At 36.6% G+C, this 23,880-nt stretch overlaps 1 protein-coding gene across 2 annotated transcripts in view; it reads right to left on the bottom strand.

Annotated features, from left to right (window-relative positions):
• GLRA3 (glycine receptor alpha 3) overlaps positions 1-23,880 on the bottom strand; it is a 97,034-nt gene that overhangs the window by 48,807 nt on the left and 24,347 nt on the right. For both annotated transcript variants that reach the window (XM_076336494.1, XM_076336495.1), the window contains exon 3: positions 20,343-20,410. In XM_076336494.1, coding sequence (XP_076192609.1) covers positions 20,343-20,410 — 68 coding nt within the window. The remainder of the gene's footprint in view (positions 1-20,342; positions 20,411-23,880) is intronic.

Raw genomic sequence — 23,880 nt, 5'->3', positions numbered from 1 at the left:
TGAACAGTTGCTGTGCTCTGGTTCTACAGAATGAGACTGATTTATGGGTCTGCCCTTGCTCCACTGTCCTTTGAAACCCTTAGCCACAGAGTGAACATTCTTAGAGGGTCAGGATACTGTTCATCTGCTTCATAGGGCTCAATAAAATCAAAACTGGGACATCAGCTAATTGCTTTTTGCTATCCATACTGAGGCTGAGGCCATTATGGACTCCAGTACTAACGTTTTGATTAGCAATTTCGAGCACACAGTGAAATCTAAAATACTTACAGAATATGTTGATTTCTTCTTCATTATACTGATACAGACATCTATATTCCCATAACATACAGAATATAGCTAGACTGTCTTACAGAAACTTTTGCACAAATACTCAAGATATTAATTGCATGACTCTCACTGGTTTCTTTAACACATTTTTTAATAGGCACTTGTCGTGCAATCCTTCTAGATCTGAGAAAGAGAGAGAAAAGCAAATTTCCAAAATATGCCCTTCATTTGAACATTGCCTATCACCTGTTCTCATAATTTTTGAATGCTGCCATTTGAAACAAATAATCAAATTTTCATGCATAAATGAATAATCTTCCAGAGCTCTACCTATTGCAGTTCCAAATACTATTATAATTTTGACTAATATATCCATTTAAATGAAATCTAGATTTGTCTTTTGCATAATGTAGTCAAATGATTCTTGCTTTATTTGTTCTATCTCACTGTAGAATTTTAACATGGAAATCTTACGGACTTTCTGAGAACACTGCTAAGAGGAAATTTGAAGGCGCTATGAGAAATATTGTTCTTGTGAAGATTTTTGTTTTATACTGATAACTATGGCAATTTTTTGTTCATGTCCATTAAAGATGTGTATTGAAAAATACTTGAGTTTCTGGTGAAGTCGTAAAAAATAGCATAGAAAGCAGATGCATTTACTAAAGTCTAAAATATAAAGATTTGTTTATTAAGTTTCCGCCAAATCATAGGAAAAATGTAAAGACTTGTTTAAATATATTTTTACTAATTTTAGTAACTACATGTATTGCAAGTGCTTGAAAATCAACCAAGAGCAAAGACCTGTACTTGTAGATTATCTACTATGTAGATTATCTACTAGGTAGATGAAGGACGTTGAGGTGTTAGAGCGTGTCCAGAGAAGGGCAACGAGGCTGGTGAGGGGTCTGGAGAACAAGTCTTATGAGGAGCGGCTGAGGGAACTGGGGTTGTTTAGCCTGGAGAAAAGGAGGCTGAGGGGAGACCTCATCGCTCTCTACAACTACCTGAAAGGAGGTTGTAGTGAGGTGGGTGTTGGTCTCTTCTCCCAAGTAACAAGTGACAGGATGAGAGGAAATGGCCTCAAGTTGCACCAGGGGAGTTTTAGATTGAACATGAAGAAAAATTTCTTTACTGAAAGAGTGGTTAAACATTGGACCAGGCTGCCCAGGGAAGTGGTTGAGTCCCCATCCCTGGAGGTATTTAAAAGACGTGTAGATGAGGCGCTTAGGGACATGGTTTAGTGGGCATGGTGGTGTTGGGTTGACGGTTGGACTCGATGATCTTAGAGGTCTTTTCCAACCTTAATGATTCTATGATTCTATGATTATATGATTATATGCATACACAGACTAATAGCCCCCAATGGTTAGATTTCTCCCTTTCCAGGTTTCTATGGCTGTTGCTGACAGCTCCATTGGACATAATGCTGGAAAAGCTTTTTGCAGACAATGGCATGGACTGGAATTTACTTTGTTGTAATGAAAGCTGAATATGATCCTCTGTACCAAGAAGTTATCACAGAGGTACTGGACAGACCTGCTCACATGAAGGCTGAAGTGAGAAATGAAAATTAGCAGGGTGACTTGGAGTAAAAGGAAGGCAGAACTAGAGGGAACTACTAGAGGCACAGGGGCACAGGGAATAATTTAAATGATTTCAGTAGATGTTACAAGGGAGAGGAATACGTATCCGGAAGAATAAGACCCAAGGGAATCCTGGCCTAAAAAGTAACCAATGTCTTGAAAAGACACTTCAAATTAAGTATAATTTTGTAACTATAGTGGGCTATTTGTTTTATTGAATTAGTTTATCACCCCATAGGGAATGAGAGTATTTGGTCATACAGTTATGTGTGTGTGTTACCATTCCTTTCCCTCTATCCACCCCCCCACCCCCCCTGCAAAAAAAAAAAAAAGTTATCAGGTGCTGAGTTATCAGGTGCTCAGGTACTAGGTGTTAGTAGTTTCATATTTCAGTATAGCATCCTTGGTACACCAACCTAAAAAGGAATGCTGTAGAGCATATATCACTTCATTTTCCATTTTGTTCCTTTGGTAAATGAAAAACATCTTTTGCCTTTATTCTACAAAATATTACGTTTGCCTTATGCATTTTATCTTCAAAATACTTTGACTTCTTAATCTTGATGTAATTTGTTAAATAGGTTGCTTGCAACAGGCTAATTAAAAGCCCTTAGCAATTTTACCTTTTATTATTTTAATTTTTATGTAATACAGTGGAAAATAAAATTTAGACTTAAGACTAACTCCACAACTGGAAGATAAAATGGAAAACTAAGCAGAAAATGGTTATTTTCTGAACCAGATGGGTTCTGCAGAATCCAGTATAGTACTAAATTTGATACTGCTATGGGACAGCAGTAAAAACATAATACTTACATTTTTATTTTGCAGTTTCTACAATGAGTTTTCTCCTTGCAACATATGCTTTTCTGGTTTATCATAGCTAGAATTATTTTATTTTTTTTTTTTTACTTTAGAAAATGTCACAAAAAGTGAAGGATGATTTTGGGTTTTGTTATACTGATACAAAAGTAGTAAAATGTGGGGACTTGACAGATACAGATTGTTTGTCATAGTTGTCTTCTCTCTCAAGTTTGCTTTCTTGTTCTCATTGTTGTAGATGAAAAGCTACTATGTTACACAACACATTAATAGTTTTAATTTTTACTGGTGAGATTTTCTAAAATTGCTATTTCAGTCTCTGAAAAACATGCAACTTGTCATGCTTTTTATTGCCACCTTGGTTAGTATAATTAGACAGGATGCCCTGTGCCATATTAGTACTTTGTGGTGATAACATCTTTCCCTTTTAAATTTGTTCACTGGCCGTAAGCACTATGGCCGCACTTTAGGTAACCTAATTACTTTGGGTAAATTGATGGAATTTCCTTAGTTTTCGTTTGCATACCTGAAAATTTCAGACTGGACCAAAAGCTATTCAGCTAATTATTTCAATATGCCTTTGATGAAATTTTCCCAGTATAGAAACTCAAATATTTAAATTTAAGTAAGCCCCTCAGATTAGTAAGTCATTTTCCATGCAGGTTACCAATGTCATTGCAAAATCAAAGTAGAATACCTTTGAAATTCACACTGACATTTGAGAAATGTAAATATAGTTTGTGTAATCTGAAGGATTCCCTGTATTTCCTTATGCTTAATAGCTGGAATTCCATGATTACTGGGATTATTTATGGTGAGGCCTCATTTGTAGTCATGCATGTTCAGAAAAAGAATATATAGAAGAAGGTGCAGAAAAAGACGATATAGGACTGGACAGGATAGCCAGTTTTGTGAGAGTAGACAGGAAAAGTTTGATTTCTTTAAACCAGTAATAAAAAGGACTTGTATTATGACTTGATTGATGACTTGATTGCCATCTGTAAATATATTGAAGGGTAAATATTAGAGGAAGGAAACATTTTAAATCTAAGGACAAGAACATCCTTAATTATCAATAAATTTAGGCTGGACTGAAACAGCTCATCCTTTTGCTTATCATGCTAATAAACATTGGTGATTTTTTCACTGGCATAATTTATTATTGCAAATAAGGGGACTGTTTTTTATTACATCTTTGCATTATTACAGGTCTGAACTGCAGCAAGGATAGTGAATATATCTATGCTGTATGGCAGTTCAATTAATAAGTGAAAAGAAATTGCGACAGACTCCATGCTCCACCATTAACTGTAACTCATTAATCTGTCAGAGATTTACCATAGCAGCTAAAGAGAAATTAACTGTGATTTAAATTGATCGCTGAGTACTTAACTTTAATTGACACGTCAAATCTGTGTCAGAGGAACAAGATTTGACTAATGCCAAACAACCCTAAGAACATGCTTTTCTGTACTGAATAGCTGTAGGGCATTTATTACAAGAAGCAATGTAGATACGCTGTTGATTGTGATAAAGAGTTTGTCTGACTCACAAAATCCTTCCTGATGATCTGTCCCTGGATAATTTCATACGTGGAAGCTCTTTTTCCAGAACTGATTTTGGCAGTGGGTAAAACTAAGGGTGACCTTATTGTTCTCACTCTGGAATTACACAACCCATAGAGATGCTGGGAGTACTGCACCACTCCCTCAGTAAGAAGCAACTTCGTGAATTTTCCAACCACAGGATTCCTCCCTCAGAAAGGAGTGTCATCATCGATGGGCCTTAGGAGAAAGCCTTCCTCTTGCAATTTTTCTTTCTAATCCTGTGAATCTTGCAATTTTGCTGTGTAAGGGCAAGTATGCAGTTCCATACACGAAGACATGGAAAACTTTCCTGTCTAGTCCTGCCTCAAGTTAGTTGGCTAAGCACTTTGTTGGTGATTAGGATCTCTAGATTTGAGCCCTTGCAGGCTAAGGATGAGCAGTAAGGGCTGTTCGGTTCCTGGATAAAAGTTCTAATCCTAGACTAGTTTGAAAATGGTGGGTGCTTTTACCCCCTCCATTGAGTAGGACAGGCCAGATGGTTTGGGGATTTGGGTGAGGGCTAACTTGCCTCTGATCTCAGGAAGCTCTAGGAAATTATTTGAGCTATTCAGAAAAGATTTTTGATGGATTTTGGATGAAAAGCTCTCTCTTTGTTTGTCCATGGATGTATAAAAGCAGATTTTAAGGTGTTCGTTAATATTTTTAATCTTTCTGGGATTTTTGTTTGGTTTTGTGTTTGATTGGTTGGTTTTGTTTGTTTTTCTTACGCTTCTGAACTACTAAGTATCCATGTGGGTGTCCTGTGAATAGTTTTGTTAGTTTTATTTAAATTTTTTCTAATTCCTTTGCAGTGTTTGACTCCAATAACTGCCCAGCAATTGTCATATTGAAGTCAATAGAACTAGAACTTACTTGGCAAAGAACTAGCTAAAACTAGGACTTCAAAATTGCTGCTTGTGATATCAGATGTCTCAGATTGCCTTACAAAATCAAAATTCAGAGTTCAGCAAATAAGTATGTACACTACTTGTGCACCAAGTGCTCTTCCTAGTTGTGTCACCTGCTTTCATAACCTTGGATTCTGAAGTGGTATGGTGTCTGTTAACGTTCTGTCTGGGACAGACGAATGTTACTTACTTTCTTTTCTTCTGGGTTGAGTAATGTAATATTCACCATCACTGTTAATGGTTTGGAGGATGAGAACTGTTCTGTCACTACTCCAGTTCAGTCTTTCCCTTACTGAAAGTATGGGGTCACTTACAGGATGCTTATTAGTACAGTGCTATCAGTCTTTGTCATTCAACCCATAGCTAAAAGAAGAATATAGCCAGTAGTTTCTGTGAGGAGTCCTTCATTTTTAGCTTCTGACTCCCTTGTCTTCATTACAAAGCATTCAAAATCTATTGAATCCAACAGTGTGCTACAAAAACCAAGTTATTTTCCACAGGTTTTAGGATGGAAACATTGCAAAATGGACAGGTTTAATTAATTTTAGTGTTGGGTTTTTTTCTGGTTTATTATCAGTAGCAATGGCTGGATTTTAGTTTCTGTGCTCACTAATCATCATATCAAAAGCAAAAGCTAGTTAATATCTAGGATGTTTACTCTTAAAAAAAATTAATTAAACACAGTACTGACATGCTGTATAATAACGTTTGTCACAGCTCTTACTGCATGTCCTAGGATATTTATTAATTGCATATAATTGAATATATTACTTCCATTCTTAATGGAAGTTGTGTGTTCCCAACTCCTAATGCATTACACTAAAATCACATTTTGCAACTTGTTCAATGTAATTGCTTTTTTAAGCTTTAGCTCAGGGGCTTTTAAAATGTTGGCACTTTCAAGCAGTAGTATAAGGGATTAGGTGAAAATGGACATGACAATTACATGAACAAACATCATGCACTAAGCCTGTGTCTTCATTGATCTTTGCCATGTTCTCAGTTGACAAAAGATTCTGGGTTTTTTTCTGCAGATAAAGGATGTGTCCCTGAAGATGCTTTTGCTCTAACAGCAGAAGGTATTCCTTGCTAAATGAAAAGTTGAGGTTTTCTGAGATTATTCATTTGTTCAGATGAATTTTTGGTACTATATATTCCGTGTTGTTATTAATACATTTTATATGTTAGCACTTAAAATATGACTAGTTTCAATGAATGACTGAATGGGCTAATAGTAGAAATCTTTATTGAAAACGCATTTGAAATCATCCTCTGTTTCATCTCCTCAGGGAAATATAACCTAATTAGATCAAATAGGAATTTGAGAATTCCATACTAACTTTCCCTGAAGCTTTCCTTCTGTTGGAAGGTAAATATGACATTGTCTAGGATAGGGTAAATAGGGTACAATAAAAGGTAAAGCTGAACTAGTTCAAGTCCAGAAGCCGGGCCTGCCAACTCCAGCAGCTTAAACACCTGCTAAAATGGGCTCTGGGAAGAGATGTATCTCTAACTTTAAACAAACTTGATTAGATATGAGTTATCTGTAAATCTATTGATAGGCATGAAGCGCACCAAGAAGTCTGTCAGGAAAATCATGTTGTTTTAGAGGTTCTACACCGATGCTATGGCAACACATAAAAGTTAATGTGGATTTGAACTGTACCAGTACTGAGGAGAAAGAGAACAATTTGTTTGTCTACACAAAGATATCTAGTGGTATTTGAAAAGCCCTAAGATTTTCTGCCTTTCAGCTGCTGGTTCAAAAAGATGCACTTGTCCTGCAATCCTATGATATGTCTACCAGCCTAGATAACCCAGGGACTCTTAGGGATTATTAAGGCCACCTCTAAAAACACTAAATGCACTTAGGGAACTAAATAAAACTTGAATAGGCACAAACACAATTCAGTATCCATTTGCTAACCTGCTCCTTTCATGAAGAAATTAACTTTGTGAACCAGTGCGTGTGGGCCTAGACGAGTAGCAAGGGAGAAAGAAGAAATGTCAAGTTCATGGGCTTCCACTAGGTCGATGATGAAGGGGGTGGAAGTAGTGGTTACTCATTGAAAAGCCAGTCCTACCTTATTTTGATAGATCTCAAAAACTGTGGTTTGTAATACTACAGTCATACCAGAACAGTAGTCACAGACACAAATCTGAAACATTTTCCCTACATTTTGCTAAGCTGGGAAACAGTCTTGTTACACTGTAAGGTCTAGTATAAATATCTAAAAATTGCAGTAAAATTAACCAAAATGAATGAAAGACGTAACCAGTGTAAAGTATAAACATATATTTTGAAAAGTGTTGTTTTATATATATGTATTATCTATTATATATAATATACATTACATCAAGGCACGCAAATATATTTTATATTTTATATATGTATTTTATATATTCAGTTTTCTGAAACTGTAGAGTAGCCAGTTTCATAACGTTCACAAAAATAAGGAAAAAATATTGCAAAACAGGGAACTAAGAAAGACTGACTAGAAACATCAAATTTTCAGTGTTCTATCCCTTCAATCCTAGTAGGAGTTAAGTAGCTAAACCCTCATTCAATTTAAATCTTTAAAAGAAGATAGAGCAACTAAAAAGAAGGTTGTGAGAGAACCCACATATTGTAGCACACAATGTTTGTAGGTGGAAAGCAGACTAGAAATCTTCTTCAACTAATCCTGTTATGCCAATAAATTAGCTTTCATATGTTCCTATAAATTTACGTTTTGGAAATCTATTAACGAAAAAGAAATCTACTGACTGAAAGATCAGGCAAAAGACTGCTTATTTTTTAAAGCAAGGGAATAAATTCAGATTCCCCAGAAGTTCTTCTGAAGATTATTGTTTTGTCATTAAAAACAGGTAAAGAAGAAATAGTGAATACATACTTTTTCTCAGTTACGTGTATTCAATATATTTGTTTTTAATTCACCTTCAGTATCTTCATGATTGTGATAAAGTGTTTGATCAATATCTGTTCACACTGGCTCATAGCCTCCAACAAGAAATGCCTTGAGGAGGTAGCTGGCTGGTTTTTTTTCTGGGAAAGAAGGATATGGGATTAAATTTGCTCCTAGGTTTTGATAATGTTTTGTAGAGGCTTGCAAGTTGGGACCTTTCCAAAGTGTGGAGAAGGCTGCAGCTAGAGGAAGCTGATTTTTGTTGGCTTCCCTGTGTCGAAAGCCCTGGATGAAGTTGTTGAGGAAGTAAAAGCCTCTGCAAGCTGGAGCGCTAGAGGCAGAGGAGCAGAGAAGCCTGTGAGCTGGGATTACTTGCATTTTGGAGAGAGGGAGGAAGGTGACAATCTGTAGATCCCTGTCTAGAGACACCTGTCTGGTGAATCTAGATGGCAGGGTAGCACTTCCTGGGTAAGATGGTTAACTAGCTGAAGGGACAAAGAAAAGTACTTTGAGATTGAGAGAAGGTACAGAACCCAGTTTCTGTGCTGTAGGAGATGACCGGGCCCGCTGAGGACTACGTGATAAGTGAGACAGATCCTGAAGTCAGAAGGGTTATTTTGTGCGGTTGAAAAAACCAAACTGTCTGAGAGATGCTGAGTTTTACTATGGTGTAAATTGGCATGAGAATCTAGAGGGATTTGGCGGGGGAGGGGAAAGAGATCTGGCACCATCATTGTAAAGCCAGTAATGATATAGGGAAGGGGAAGTCAGTAAAAAATGCATATCAGCACACCCTTTGCTGTGATCGTTTTGGCTTTTAAAGAACATTAAAGCCTGAATCACAGTCTTGTAATACCTCTTGTTCTACCAGTTGTTAATGACCATATTTGATAGCATGCTGTGTATTCCCTTGCAAAAGGAAAAAGGCTATGTAGAAAACAGGTTCTTACAAATTCTTTTAATAAAATGTATAATTTTACTGTTTAATTTTAAAGTATAAAATGGTTTCAACTTTTTTGGATATGATTTAGGATATGTCTTTACAGACTGGGTATGATGTATAAAAACACTGAGTGCACAGCTCTTTCACACACCCAGAGTGCATGAAATACCAAGTATTCAGAATAGAATGAAGACATGAGAGCAGAACTGAATTTTTAAATGATGCCAGAATAACTCCAACTTATTCAAGGAAAGAATTTCAAGGTTAATGCTTCATGTAAAGTGTTTGTAGCGGAGAGGTTTTCCAGCACATATTTACTAGACTCAAGAACAGAAATTAGGAACAAAGGTGACAATCTGAAAATGCTTTATTTTCTTAATTCAGGTTCATTTAACAGTTATTCTAAAGTTGACTGTAGCTTTTGTTTCTGTAAATGAAGCATTAGTAAATTGCAGGTTCATGCAAAAATGAGGAGAAAGGCTATATTCTTACAGAGATAGATGGGGATTTATGGACTTAACTCCTATTAGCGTTAATGGGAGTTAAGGAAAAATCCCCATATATCATGATGAGAGTAATTTCCATTGCTTAAATACATATATGGGAAGGGCTACAGATGTCGTCTATTTGGACCTCTGTAAGGTCTTTGACACGGTCCCTCACAACATCCTTCTCTCTAAACTGGAGAGGAAGGGATTTGATGGGTGGACTGTCTGGTGGGTGAGGAATAGGTTAGATGGTCGCAACCAGAGGGTAGTGGTCAACAGCTCAATGTCCCGATGGAGATTGGTGACGAGTGGCGTCCCGCAGGGGTCCGTATTGGGACTGGTACTGTTTAATATCTTCATCAATGACATGGACAGTGGGATCGAGTGCACCCTCAGCAAGTTTGCAGATGACACCAAGCTGAGTGGTGCAGTCGACATGCTAGAGGGACGGGATGCCATCCAGAGGGACCTGGACAAGCTCAAGAAGTGGGCCTGTGTGAACCTCATGAGGTTTAACAAGGCCAAGTGCAAGTTCCTGCACCTGGGTCGGGGCAGCCCCCGGTATCAATCCAGGCTGGGGGATGAAGGGATTGAGAGCAGCCCTGCCGAGAAGGACTTGGGGGTACTGGTGGATGAAAAGCTGGACGTGAGCCAGCAATGTGCGCTCGCAGCCCAGAAGGCCAATCGTATCTTGGGCTGCATCAAAAGAAGCGTGGCCAGCAGGTCGAGGGAGGTGACTCTGGCCCTCTACTCTGCTCTGGTGAGACCCCACCTGGAGTCCTGCGTCCAGCTCTGGAGCCTTCAGCATAAGAAAGACACGGACCTGTTGGAGCAGGTCCAGAAGAGGGCCACAAAAATGATCAGGGGGATGGAACACCTCTCCTGTGAAGAAAGGCTGAGAGAGTTGGGGTTGTTCAGCCTAGAGGAGAGAAGGCTTTGGGGAGACCTTACTGCAGCCTATCAGTACTTAAAGGGGGCTTATAAGAGAGATGGTGGCAAACTTTTTAGCAGGGCCTGTTGTGACAGGACAAGGGGGAATGGCTTTAAACTAAAGGGGGGTAGATTTAGACTAGATAAAAGGAAGAAATTTTTTATGCTGAGGGTGGTGAAACACTGGCAGAGGTTGCCCAGAGAGGTGGGTGGATGCCCCATCCCTGGGAACATTCAAGGTGAGGTTGGACGGGGCTCTGAGCAACCTGATCTAGTTGAAAATGTCCCTGGGGGTTGGACTAGATGACCTTTAGAGGTCCCTTCCAACCCAAACTATTCTGTGATTCCATGATAACACGAAGCAGCTACATTAAAGATATTTGAAAAATTATTTCTTTTTGCTAGTCTTTTGAATTTTTTTACAATGTCTTTACATTGGTATCTGTGTCCTTTTAAATTAAAGAAATATCATAAGTGTTAGATAATCATAACCTCAATGGAATTAATCTTCTTGTATGATTGTAACAAAATATGAACCTTCATAAACAGCATACCTCATACAATACGAACAGAGCTATGTAGTGGTGCCACAATCTTATTTTCACAGATCCTCAGATTTTCTACAATAGTGACTGAGTAGATCTCAGCTTGCAAATTAGTTATCTTCACAGCTTTTGCTGTGTAATTGCTATAGCAGGATATAGACTTTTAGCAACAGCTAACCTGGTAGCTGCTATTCAAACAGATTGAAAAGACTAATATAAAAATGTAAAGGTAAGTAAGAAAATGCTGGAGGGATGGGAGTAATGCCATAGGCTTTCATAGTGCAGTGCTGTATATGTCATGGCTTTTCCTTTAAGTGAAAAAGAGCAGTCAGAGAAAGAAGAATCAATGGCAGCAAGCACAGGTAAGAGGTAATAAGAGGCATGAACTTTCCTCCAGCTTTTCTAGAACAAGATCAGATGGGTATAGCTAAACACAGGATGTAAAAATTTGGCTAAAGGCTAAGTCTCCCTTGGAATGAGGAGATGAAGACTCTGGAAATACCTTTCATAAGGGCTGGCATGTAAAGAAACCATTCGGGTTTTAGACAACATTAGAACAGGTGATGAATAGGATTATAAAGCAAAATTGTCTGCAGTAGCAAGTGCTTGCACTGATGACGTAGGAGGTCCCTTCCAGTCTTCTGTTCCTAATAATTGCAATATGCGGCTATGAGGAAATGGAAAATTTGGTGTCTTTAAATTGAGCTGGTCAGCTTTCCGTATTGTAAAAAGTGTTTTGAAAATCTTTAAGAATGTTTGTTAAAACAGACCAGAGAGAATGATAAAATTATTTCCTATATGTTTGGAAGAGCTGATTATAACACCTATCCTGATAAGTATTTATCTATTTTAGATGAAACAGAACAGTTACTCCTAGGCTTAGAGTACTAAGGCAACTGCAGGCCTGGATTCAGTCTTTTCTTCAAATGAGGTAAAAAATATTTGAAGCTAGATTTCCCCTATTGTAAGTAAGAATTTAAGAAAACATTGCCCAGCATACAAGTGTAAGACTACCACCGCTGCCTGTTCCCTAGACCTGTGAAACAAACTCTGACTGACATGTTCTAAAACGTTTACAGAATTGGGACTTGAAGTTGGTATTGATAGCTGTATACCTGATTTGACATTTCTCCCAGGACTACGAAGTCAAAGCAGAAGGTATTGTATGCATCTGGTGGTAACTGAAGAGCGATTTTGTGGATGCCCAGCTCAAACAAATGGGTACAGCCGCTCAGCTTTCAGCACTAGGCCTTAGGTAGTGGAGTATTTTCCATGTTTTATGTGACAGCTGGGACTATAAACTACTAGTTGTTTTTCATGAAGAATCTTGGAGATTTCATTTAACATTTAACATTTTGTTGTTGCTGTTGTTCATTAATGAAAACATTTGTTTGTGGATTTATGTATTGGCAAAGAGTACTAAAGTGTTAAAGCATCATGTCTTAGTCTTTTGTTAAACTGAATGACAAAAACCTGCTAAAATTTAGGAAGCGAAGACTATCAGTGTTTGTTTTTTAAAAATCTGTATGCAGTTCTCTTTAGTTAATTTAATTTGTAGATATGGAACTGCATCTTCAGGCACCACAAAAATAGGATCAGGAAAGAACAGTCTGCTTTGAAATGAGCAAACCTGTTGCCAGTCTCCACTGCAGCTTTTCTACATGAGCGCAGAGTGCCTGTCTTCTGCACGTGCCATAGTCTAGAAACACTGTTCTTCCATGTTGGGAAACAAGAGATTACCTCTTGTCTGTTGACAATAAGTAATAAAATTTATGTCTGGAAACCTTGACAGAACCACACAGGTCTGAAATTAGTCATGTTACCCTTACAGATGGGTATTAAGATCCAGATGATCTATTCATATCAGTAGGGAAAGTTAAACGAAACCAGCAGTCTTTATTTCTGACTTAGATATTTATTCTCCATATTGCATAAAGATCCCATTGAATTTCAGCTCCAAGTTCCAGAGAACATTACAGAACTTGGCTGTGACTCAGCCACCAAGCCTTACTGGGATAAATATAAAATTTATTCCAATTAATCTTCTTCCAAAAAATGTTGAAATAAATTATGGGTCACAACCACAAAAATGAAGTTTACAAATCAGAACAACTGAAATGGGAATTTTAGTATTTCGTTGTGGAAACCTTCCAGTATATTATGTTTCTAGATTCTGCTTTAAAGGATTCTGTTTTTGCAAAAGGACCACACCTTTATTCTGTTTGTGCCCATTACATGGCTGGTGTCAGTGAAAACCGTCAGTTTGAACTTCTGCTTTACTGTAGATACTTGATATATTTTCAGACCTATGATTTGTTCATGCACAGAATATAGTCCTTTTCAGTTCTTGTATCACTTTTAAATTTCCATAATACTGCAAATACACACTAACAACTGAGCTGGATCCTCTATGACAGTACTTTCATCTAAAGCTATTGAAAATGCCCGAAACTTTTTCAAGCAGCTTTTCATCATTACACTATCACTTATTCTAGTGATTGTAACTTCACAGTCAATCTAGAGATGTTGACTGCATGAAGTAATTTCCTTTCAAAAAGGAAGTTTCAATTCTTCATAAATCATTGAAAGGATATCTAGAAACGGCAGGTTTTGAGACCTGAAAACAAGACCTTGCTGTTTTTCCAGTATTTTCTCAGACAAGTGCACTCTGTTATTAGGTAAGATTGCACTATATCTCTAGAGCTTTCAGCAGAATTTGGCCTCAGGATGCTATTTAAAATAAACCTAAGACTTGGTCATGAGTTGGTTTGTTGCTGTTTTACAGTGACAAACAAGAAAGATTAACCTAATGTTTAATAAGACAAGATTATTTATTCATTTTTTTTTCTGTCATGTCTCTATTCATAGTTTATATTTCTGTTTTTCTGTATATCCATGTTGAATATACTGGCTTTCAAACATATGAAATATGTGGAAACCATCCCTGAAACTGAGCCTCTTTCTCAAATAACGTGATCACACTCTATTAACCAAGGAATGAACACTACTGCTCCCTAATAACTCACTGGAGAGTTGCTTCTGAAAACAGTTTAAAAACCACTGGCTTGAGGGGCCAGGGAAAGAAGCCTGCCACCAGCTTCTGCAATGGCCATTAACTCCAGCAAAGGCAAAGCTTCTGGTGATTTTTAAAAATCAATTTAATCAGCCATTTTTGCTAGTCCAAACCTAAAATGAACATAATAGTAAAAACTATTTTCTTCAGTGCAAAGCCCATTTGCTGCCCAAATTCCTGGAATTTAATTCTGGAATGATCCAATCCAAACACTGTCTATTATTTTTTTCTGAAGCATTTATAAATCATCAAAGGAATCAAAAGGGAAAAACTGACATTTCCTTTACTTTTTCAGAGTCATAAAAGGAGCCCAAAAGGCTGGAGTTATTTCCTGAGAAAAAACACCAGTATAGATGCCAGGAAAGAACACAGGAACATTCTCATCTTATAACACAGAAAGAGAAGGTTAGGAAAAGGTAGAGTCATCCTCATAATCTTCCCAGAGGCCAGGAGATAAACACAGTGAGATCATTTCTCCTCATTTCTGACTTCTTGTGTAAGGATGATTTTCAGTGTTAGTAGGGAACCAGATTTCTCCAGATTTGGAAATTCAGCTATTGGTGCCTGAAAACCATTATGTGCAGTATCATCTGTACTAGCCTCTTCTACGCGTAGCGTCACCCAACCGATCCATCTGCTGCACCATCTATTACAGTTTATCAGCAAACCAGATACTTGACCCTCATGTTTTTATGCACAGCTCCAATTGGTCTCATTCTTGATAGGCACCTGAAAACACCTCTTCTCCTCAACACAATATGCAACATGCACCCTTGATCAGCTGTTGCAAGCAGTTGGTACCATGCCACACCTTGTAACTCGGTGAGACGGACGGGAGTTGGCTGTGCTACCTTTGTCTAACATTTCCTTGTCCCTCTCTGCTTCATCATGCTGTTGCGCTGTTGTAATACCAGCCAGCGTCTTACCTGATACCTTCCACCACACAACATCTGAAAACCAAGATTCCCTTCTAAAAAGTTATCCTAGACTAAAAGTTTCAGAGCAGAACTGCATAAAACAATGTTTTCCACTGCTGCTCATAAAACCAACTGATATAGGTCTTTTTTTAAAAAAAATTGAAAATAAATGATGCTATTTGTTTGCTAATTCATACGCTGTATGCATCGCAGTGTGATTTTTCAAGCACATTTTTGTTGCATCCTATAGAATTTCCGTACAATATGGAAAATAGATGCTGTGTCTGGGGAGGGTGATATGATGTTACCTGCTTAGAATGCAGGTTCAGCAGGGGGTTTTGCATGGATTAATCTGGTCGTGGAACAAACTGGACAGCTGTAGACCCGCTAGAGTTTGAAAAACCTTTGTCTACTCCTGACTCTGTGACCCAGGCTCAGGGTGGCGGAGGCAAGTTTATGATAAAATAAAGGATGTTAAATAATCCGCCTTCCAAGCTCATACAATAACAATCTGTTGACTTCTCTGTGCCTTGATAGAAGGGAGTTAATTGTTAAATAGGGAAAAAAATTGAAGTTTTTTTGTAATTTTGAAACTGTAAAGCGGTCTTTATTGCATGTTCACTCATCTGAGATAAAAATTGTGCAATTCTGCCTGTCACTTCAGTATTAACACATTGCTATATCCATTACACAGAATTTTTCAGCATATTTTCACCAAAGGAAGGCATATATTTCCTTGTATTTAAGATAATCAACTAAATGATTCATTTAGGAAAAATATTTGGTGAAACTCTTCAGCATTAAGTTTTGCAATGTATATAAGTGAACACTCCTTTCAAGTACTCTATTTAAAGACAGCCTAGAATAGGTAGAATAGAACATAAACAGAAATGCTCACTTGAAGACAAATGAAGCTAATGAAATTAAAGAGCTGTGACTCGTGAAAGGAGAGTAATTATGATGGCTTAAAAATGTGTTAATGCAGGTTAAAAGCACATTTCATTTGTAAATGTAAGATAATCTCATTAGTGCTGGGAGCACAGAAAGATCTATCACCTGCTTCCTAACAACATTCAGGATACACAGTTCTTTTCAGACCGAATCAAGAAATACCCATCAGCAAAAATGTGGCAGGAACAAATAACAGACATATGCTTTTTAATGTGTTATTGTCTGCACTGTTGTCATTTGCCATTAGGTCTCTCAGTGAGCATCCCTTTCAATGCACTTTTAGCACATGCATTATGCTAAGGATATTAATACATACTTAGTAAATATTGCTGTAAATCTGCATTAAGATCAAAGTGTTGTTCCTGACCTTTAAAACTCAGAAAACCTTGAGGAAGTTGGTCAGTCATATTTGCTAGAATAAAAGGAGGCTTTTTGGTATGGCCTACTACCTGCCCCGTAGCCTAACTACTCTGTAGCCTTGGCTTCATGTATTCAGTATTTTGTCTCTGAACATTTGTAGTTGAAAATGTTGGCATTGATGAGAGTAATCTCACCCTGTAAGACTGAATATTCTTTTTTCTTTTTTGTTGGTAACTGCCAACAATATATATGACACTGCTCTTAACAATCAGGAAATCTCTTAGCATTAGGAGATACAGTGCAAATACAAGCTGAGCACAGCTTGAGCTGCAAAGAGAAACTCTGTAAGGAACTTTTGAAGATGTTCTGATAAAAACGGAAATTTAAGTTCCAGTGCACCAAAAAGAAAATGATTTGGTTTCCTGTAGGATATGGTTCCGATATTGCCAATATACATTTAACTCTACATGATTTTTAAGGTCTTGTGTGCTTAGGTACGTCGCTGTTTATCTTAAATAAAAAACTCCAGATGTTAATGTATATTAATTATGTTATCTTAATTTCATATAATGAAATAGTCATTTTATTCTGGGCTTCCACATTTTTTAATCTCCTGCTATTCTTTAAGATTTCTAAATCCTTATGTGAAAAAAAGAATAATAACAACATGTAAAAAACAAAAGACTGGACCTTTATGTGTGCAAAGCAGTAAGAGTTTTACTTGGCTAGAGGATGAGTGTGAAATCCTCCCTTTGTGAATATCATCGAGACATATACAGATCTGGTACTACCATTTGGCTCAGTAACATAGAAAGATTGGCAAGGCTGGACCCTAAGTGGTGCCAATGATGAAAGTTTGGTTTTAATTATGTGATTTATTTTTTTTCCGCCTCCTCAGAACATACATGACATAAATTAAGTTCCTCATATGATCACTTAAAATTACCTAGGTTCAACTAGCATCACAGCTTCCCAGCAAGAGGTGGCATGCCTTTTCCCCACTATGAACCATCTAATTTGTCTTTTGGGACAAAGAAAGGGGATATGAAATAATTGTAACCTATACTCTAATAAGTTGAAAGAAATGTAAAAAACAAGAAAAAAGAAAGAACGAACGAACCAATTTAAAGAGGTGACAAGCTGTAAGTCAAATTAAGCTACTTTTTTGGTTTGGCTGTCTCTCCTGGCCTGTTAGACCCCACTGTACAACAGTAAACAGGCCTGGATGGGTTTAAGAGAATCCGCTTGCCCGAAAGCCGATTCCTGCTTCACACTGTAAGTTCCCATTGCACACTGACAAACTCCTCTTCCTTACTGAGAACTATAAAGTCCGGAAATATGAAGTTGGCATCGGGCTATTTTGCAGCCGATCTTGGTTTTTTTTAACCCATTGTTTTTCTGTAACTGTTTACTGTGTTATACATAACCGAGGCAGCAGAGGGAGCTCAAAGATTTTGGTCATCAGTGACAGACTTGGAGAACCAGAGAGGGAGAAAAAGAAAGAGACTGACAGTGCCAAGAACAATTAACAGTGAAGGACGTGGGTTGATGTACTCGGACTTCTTTAAAGCTAATGGATTATATGCATATCCCATTATTCAGCTAGTAGTTTTAAGTACCAGCGAGACTTCAAGGTACCACTGAGTGGCCAGGTTTTATTTTGCACTTGTCGCTTATTTAAGGTCTTTTGTTTACAGTTTGGAAAAAAGTATTTATCAAGAGTATAAAAGTCCTTTTTTGAGTCTAATACATTGTTCTAATAAGTCCTTCTCTGTGTAAAGATTTAGAATAAATCTTAAGACATAGCTACCTGAATTTTAAGGACTACAGTAAATAAAATTGGTAAAATAGTGACAATGGGTAAAATACCGAACCGCAGTGAATTGACTTTTGCTCAACAATGCAGAATTTCAGATTGTAAAATAATGCAAGATGTTCTTAATTGTAATTTTAAGATAGAAAGATTTTCATGTTTTTCGGAAGATGTTCATCTTCAGTGTTGGGGAGAAGTAAAGCTAATAAAATACACAAATGAAAGTCCTATCTACACAAAAACATTGGTTCTTCTGCAAAGGAAGACTTGAGTCTCTGAGAGGTCAACAGCTGCTGACCATAAGCAATTGAACTGTATCAGTGAATACATTTTAAACAGAATACCAGCATCGTGAAGGCAGCATTTGTCCTAAGGTCAAGCTTGTGCTTAGTTGTCCAGTTTTTGAATGCATATAATTGATAGAATGAAAAACCCTGTGGTTCTAACCAGGTTTGGTATTTTCTATAACATACTACCTGGAACTGTTTGTTACAGATCAGGTTGTAGTCTATCTCGACTGTTTTAACCGGCTTTCAAAGCAACACAGAATAGAATGTAATTTCATTATAAGATAGAAGTATTGTACTAACTTACTAAGTTGTACTGAAAGGAAATGTTTATAATTGTAATTTTTTTGAGAGAAAATACACTTGAGATGTGAACTCAGGCATCCTCTTCCCGATTTCAGGAAAATTTTTTTAAGTGGTAGCAACTTCAGTTTTCTAAATATCCTTTTTTATAGTGATCTAATTGCTGGATCTTTGCACTTTACTGACTCTGTGGTCTGTCTCCTGCTTTGCACCAGATTCACCCATACAGCCATTAAAAAGTAGCTGTGGAATACTATTCTAATCATGTGGGCATCGCTTAATCCTCTGGTCGAACCTGAATAAAACTCCTTGGATGCCATGTCAATCTGTTTGGGATTTGCAATCTGGCAAGGCGCCCAAATACAAATTAAAGTAATTTTCTACCTGAAAAAAATAATCTGCCTCTTTCAGTAGCATATACCACTATGTTCCAAGGCAGGTAAAGATCAGGCAGCTGTGAATACCACTTTGGAGGTAAGGGGCATAAGCATTTGACTTTATGAATTTGTGCTATTGATTTCCTAACTACAGGTCCTCGGCTACATTCAAAGGTCTCATTTTTGCTCTTACTGGTAATTCAGAAGGATGGCTTTTGCTTAGTATTATTCCTTTATCTTTTTTTTTTTTTTTTTTTTTTTGGCTATACCAATTATTTTTAGTCTGTGTTCTGTCATTCCAAGTCTGTATCCTGACCTCTGAAATTGTTGGGATTTCAGAGTATTTACTATATTTGGATCTTACAAACTCCCACAGTTCTCCCTTCATCTCTCTATATTTTAACCCTCTCTGTCCCCAAATTACTATGTAACTGTTTTTAAAGTTGTTTATTTGCCTTTCTTCAAAATATGTGAGGCACTTGTATGGAGAAAGAATGCCTATATCTCCTCTCTCACTAAATTTTAATGAGTAAATCTCTGGTCCAAGTTATTAGCATATATGTTTCACCTCTTAAATAAGATTATTGAAGGTTTTTTTTTGTCATTTCACAGTTCAATATCTAGTTTTACTATCTTTAGACTTTGACCTCTCTTTCCCCTTATTTCCTTAAAGTCTCCAGTCTTTTTGTACTCTATCTTCTGCCTTTCTTTAATAGACAATTGTAAGTGTAGGTACAAAAAGTGTGCAATCCGCTTATATTTACCGCACTCTTAGAATTCATAATGAAATTTTATATATCGGATCACCATTGTAGTTATTCTATTATCTCTGTGCAATAGCTCTATGGAACAAGGATTTTTTTAATAAAGTATAAATCCCCATATGCATTGTATATAATGAAATTATAAGATATTATTAACAAAGCAACTTAATGAATTGACATTTTTGAGGTTAGAAAGGTGGAACACTATAGAACTAATGCCTATCTAATTGAAAATAATGAGTTCATTACAACTGTCAAATAAAACTTACGGAGAAATAAAATAACCAACCCTTGGCTTTACTTTTACTTGTGTGTTTGATGGTATAACGATGGATTTTCTCTTAGAAAAAATCAGTTGCCAAATTAAATGTTCTCACTTTCTGTTCTCAGAAGTGGATTTCCTTCTTCATTTAGTTCCAGGTGAAGAGAAGCCCTAGCTAGCTTTTGAGCTCATTGAACATATTTAACTTGAACTTTAAACATTGTTTAAACATTGTTTAAACAACATCTTACCATGGTTGTCTCTGCAATGGATCCAAAGCTGTTTATAAATATGTTGCAAGTGACATTAACTGGAGGACCTGCAAAAGAAAAAACACACCAGTCCCTGTTCCAGAATCATTGCTTATTGAGTGACTGTAAAATATAAACCATTATGAAACAATGTTTATTGACTTAGGAGGAAATAATGATACATTCAAAACTCATTTAATGCAAACTTAAATTGAATAATTTCTAATAATTTTCCTTTTGATTTTTCTCAAAGGTACACTACTTGACTGACCAGTTCTAGCAATAAAAAAAAGAAAGTTCATTATAAACTTGCACAGATGATTCTATGCAAAAAAAAATCAACATCCCATTTGAAATATATATTTCATATTTTTATGTGCATTTCAGTGAGCAATGTATGTCACTTCTTACAACAATTAGGGAAAAAAGTGACCCTTCTTACTCAAGGCAGCTGCTACTTTTAATATTATCTGTCATCACTGGTAACAGAAATACATTATTGCTGCTCTTATCTCTACTGCTTACAGGAACAAATGTGGATAAGAAAGAATGACAGATTATATTCTCATTTCTCTTAAATTCACAAAATGGTTAAGAATCCATTTAAACTGAATTTTCCATTACCATGGGTCTACAGTCAACTGTTGTTCTGTCTTACCTTGCATTTGTGAAGCACCAGTAGTGGCAGAGCAGTCGTCATGATAACTGAACAATGAATTGTCTCTTCAGGGAAAAGGTTTTAAATTATTTCTCTGAAAGTCTTTCTAAAAATGGCATTGTGGTAGAACATGCTAACTTCTCCATTATTTCTTATCAATTTCAGTCTGTGTACAGCAGAAACAAGGTTTTTCCATCACAAGGTTTTTCTGTCACCCTCCTGCACCTTGATATTCTTATATCAATAATCCAGTTCAGCATTGGAGAACCTGATTTCTTTTTGCAGGTGTAAGCAGTCACTAATAATGAAAGATCTATATCTGGAATTTGAGGACTAGTCTTACAAACCCTCATGTAATATTTCTTTTTTAGGGTCGCTGAAGTAAGAAGCTGCTCTGCCACTGCTGGTAGTTTGCAACTAGCAAAATCTAATGTGACCAATGAACTTGACATTAAATACTTGAAGAATCAGAACACCATTAAAAATTCTGCCAACAGGACACAATTTGGAACATCCAGCTTCCTTTCCTCAAGGCAATAATTGTTTTGAAGTACCGTATGGCAACTGCAACAAAACATCACTACGTGTACGTCAGTCATTGTAATACACAAGACTACACCTATGGATGTAATTCATCATGTAAAATTCTCAGGTAAGGCGGTATCACTCTGCAGTCACTTTGACACTATTTTCACTTTGATATTTGGTTAATTATTTAGAGCTGTTGAGCATATCCAATACTTCTTAGAATCCAGTAAAAGCTTGGCATTGACAACTCCTGAAAAGGATCAAGGGAAAAAAAAACAAACCAGGGGAGATGAACAAAGGCAGAGTCACTAAAAACTGTCACAGAGAAAATTGTACTTCGTGGCTATGTCAGATAATTTGTTTGCAAGGCAGCTTTCCTTTCAAACACTTTCATGCTGTAGCACTTGTCATCGTTTCAAACGGTGTGATACTATCTTGTTTAAAATAATACTATGCTTCAAGGTGTAAGTTTTCTGTATCAACAAACATTTTCTTTTATAAAGAAAAAACCCTAAATCACTACAACGTTGATGCTTAATTTCAAAAGCAGCATTACAAAAATACAGTTAACAGCTAGTTAAAAAGAGCACAAAAGGAGAAGCTAAAAGCAGCTTGCAAATGGTTTAGACATTACTTAAAGATACTGTGCTGAAAGTAAAAATGAACTTCCCAAAATATGGTCAAAAAGAAGCATAAATGAAGCTGTTAAAACTGGAAGTCATATTCAAACACAGGAACTCAGGCAAGTTGAACATAAATTAAAGACGGGGGAAATATAGAGGTGAAACTCACTAGAGACAGAAAAGCTAACAATGATAACTATCTGCAAGGCGTTAAAAATAGAATCCTGCCAAGACCTGGAAGGTGAAGTCAAGAGAAGATGATTAAGATACAAAACTATCCATGAAAGTGAAGAAGGTCAGAGCAGAAAAACTAAATGAAGTCTTTGTAGCAGCATTTGTCTCCAGTTGCTAGCTGTGTCAAATACTGGAGCCATTCTGATGGAAGATTTGTATGAGGACTGTAGTAGACATTTCAGACTAAATGAACAGGAACAAACTGACAGGCTGAGGTGATATCAAGCCAGACGCTATAAAAATCTTTGCAAAATTGTGGAAATATGAATGACTGTGAGTCAGCTATCACCTGTATGAGTTTTTTTATCAGTGGAAATGTGTACCATGTCCAGCAAGTATAACTTGAATTAAAAAAGAAAAACAGACTCCAGGTATGATGGTGGATGACATTGACAATGAACTTTATCCCTGTAAACCGTACCTCTGTACCAGCCAAACTGGTAGAAATGATGAGAACTGTTATGATTAAGAGATATAGATTAATACTATTTTTGCTGAAATAACATCTCTCAGATCTACTGAAGCTCTCTGAAAGAGTTGATGAGCATGTGGACAAAGGTAATCTAATTAACTTAAATAAATATTAATTTTAGCTGTAATACATAATTAATTTAATTAAAATAGTTTATTTGGAGTTTCAAAAACTTTTCAACATATCTTTTGTCAAAGGCTTTTTAAGGATATTAGTCTTGATGAAGTGAGAGACAGTCCTCTTATAGACCTTTTGCTTTAAGGTTATTTAATGTTCGGAATAAATAACTATTTTTCAACGTGCGAGGTGATTGCTGGTGAGTTCCCCCATGGATCTGCACTGAATCTTTGTAGTTTAATATTAATCACCTCAAAAAGAATATCTAGCAATGTAACTTTGCTTCTGGTATAAGATTATTTAGGGTGGTTGTATATAAAGCTGACTGCAAGGAGGTGCAGAAAAATCACAAAATACTGAGCTATCAAGCAATGAAATGTTTGACGAAATTCTGTATCAGTCAAATGCCAAATAATCCTTACTACGCATTCCTACTGATGGGCTCCAAATTAATGATTTCCACATAGGAAAGAGAGGCTAGATTAATTATGGATGGTTCTCTGGAAGCATGCTCTGTAATCAATAAAGATAGGAGAATGCAAAGAAATACATTAAAAAAATGGACTACCATACAAGTAGATCATGAACTTCTGTCTTGAATCCTTCAAAATTTCTCCTCTGTCCACCTCAAAAGGATATATTAGGGAGAAAAGAGATGTCAAGACGGTAAACAAGGATCACAAATTCTATGAAATGCTGCCACACAAAAACAGCTTAAGTAGAACAGAACTCTTCACATTGGAAAAGGGATGCGGTAGGGAGCGCTATGTAAGCATACAATTCTGTAAAGATCAAAAGGAATTAATCCTTTTCCTCCATTTCTCAATATGTCATATGGCAATAAAATCAGTAAAATAGTCATCAAATTCAAAGCAAACAAAAAATGATACTTTTCACTATTCCAAA

The sequence above is a fragment of the Aptenodytes patagonicus genome, chromosome 4 (assembly GCF_965638725.1).
Source record: "Aptenodytes patagonicus chromosome 4, bAptPat1.pri.cur, whole genome shotgun sequence".
In the NCBI taxonomy this organism is placed as follows: Eukaryota; Metazoa; Chordata; class Aves; order Sphenisciformes; family Spheniscidae; genus Aptenodytes; species Aptenodytes patagonicus.
The sequence above is the reverse complement of the archived record's forward strand: the minus strand, read 5'-3'. Positions and strand labels throughout refer to the sequence as shown.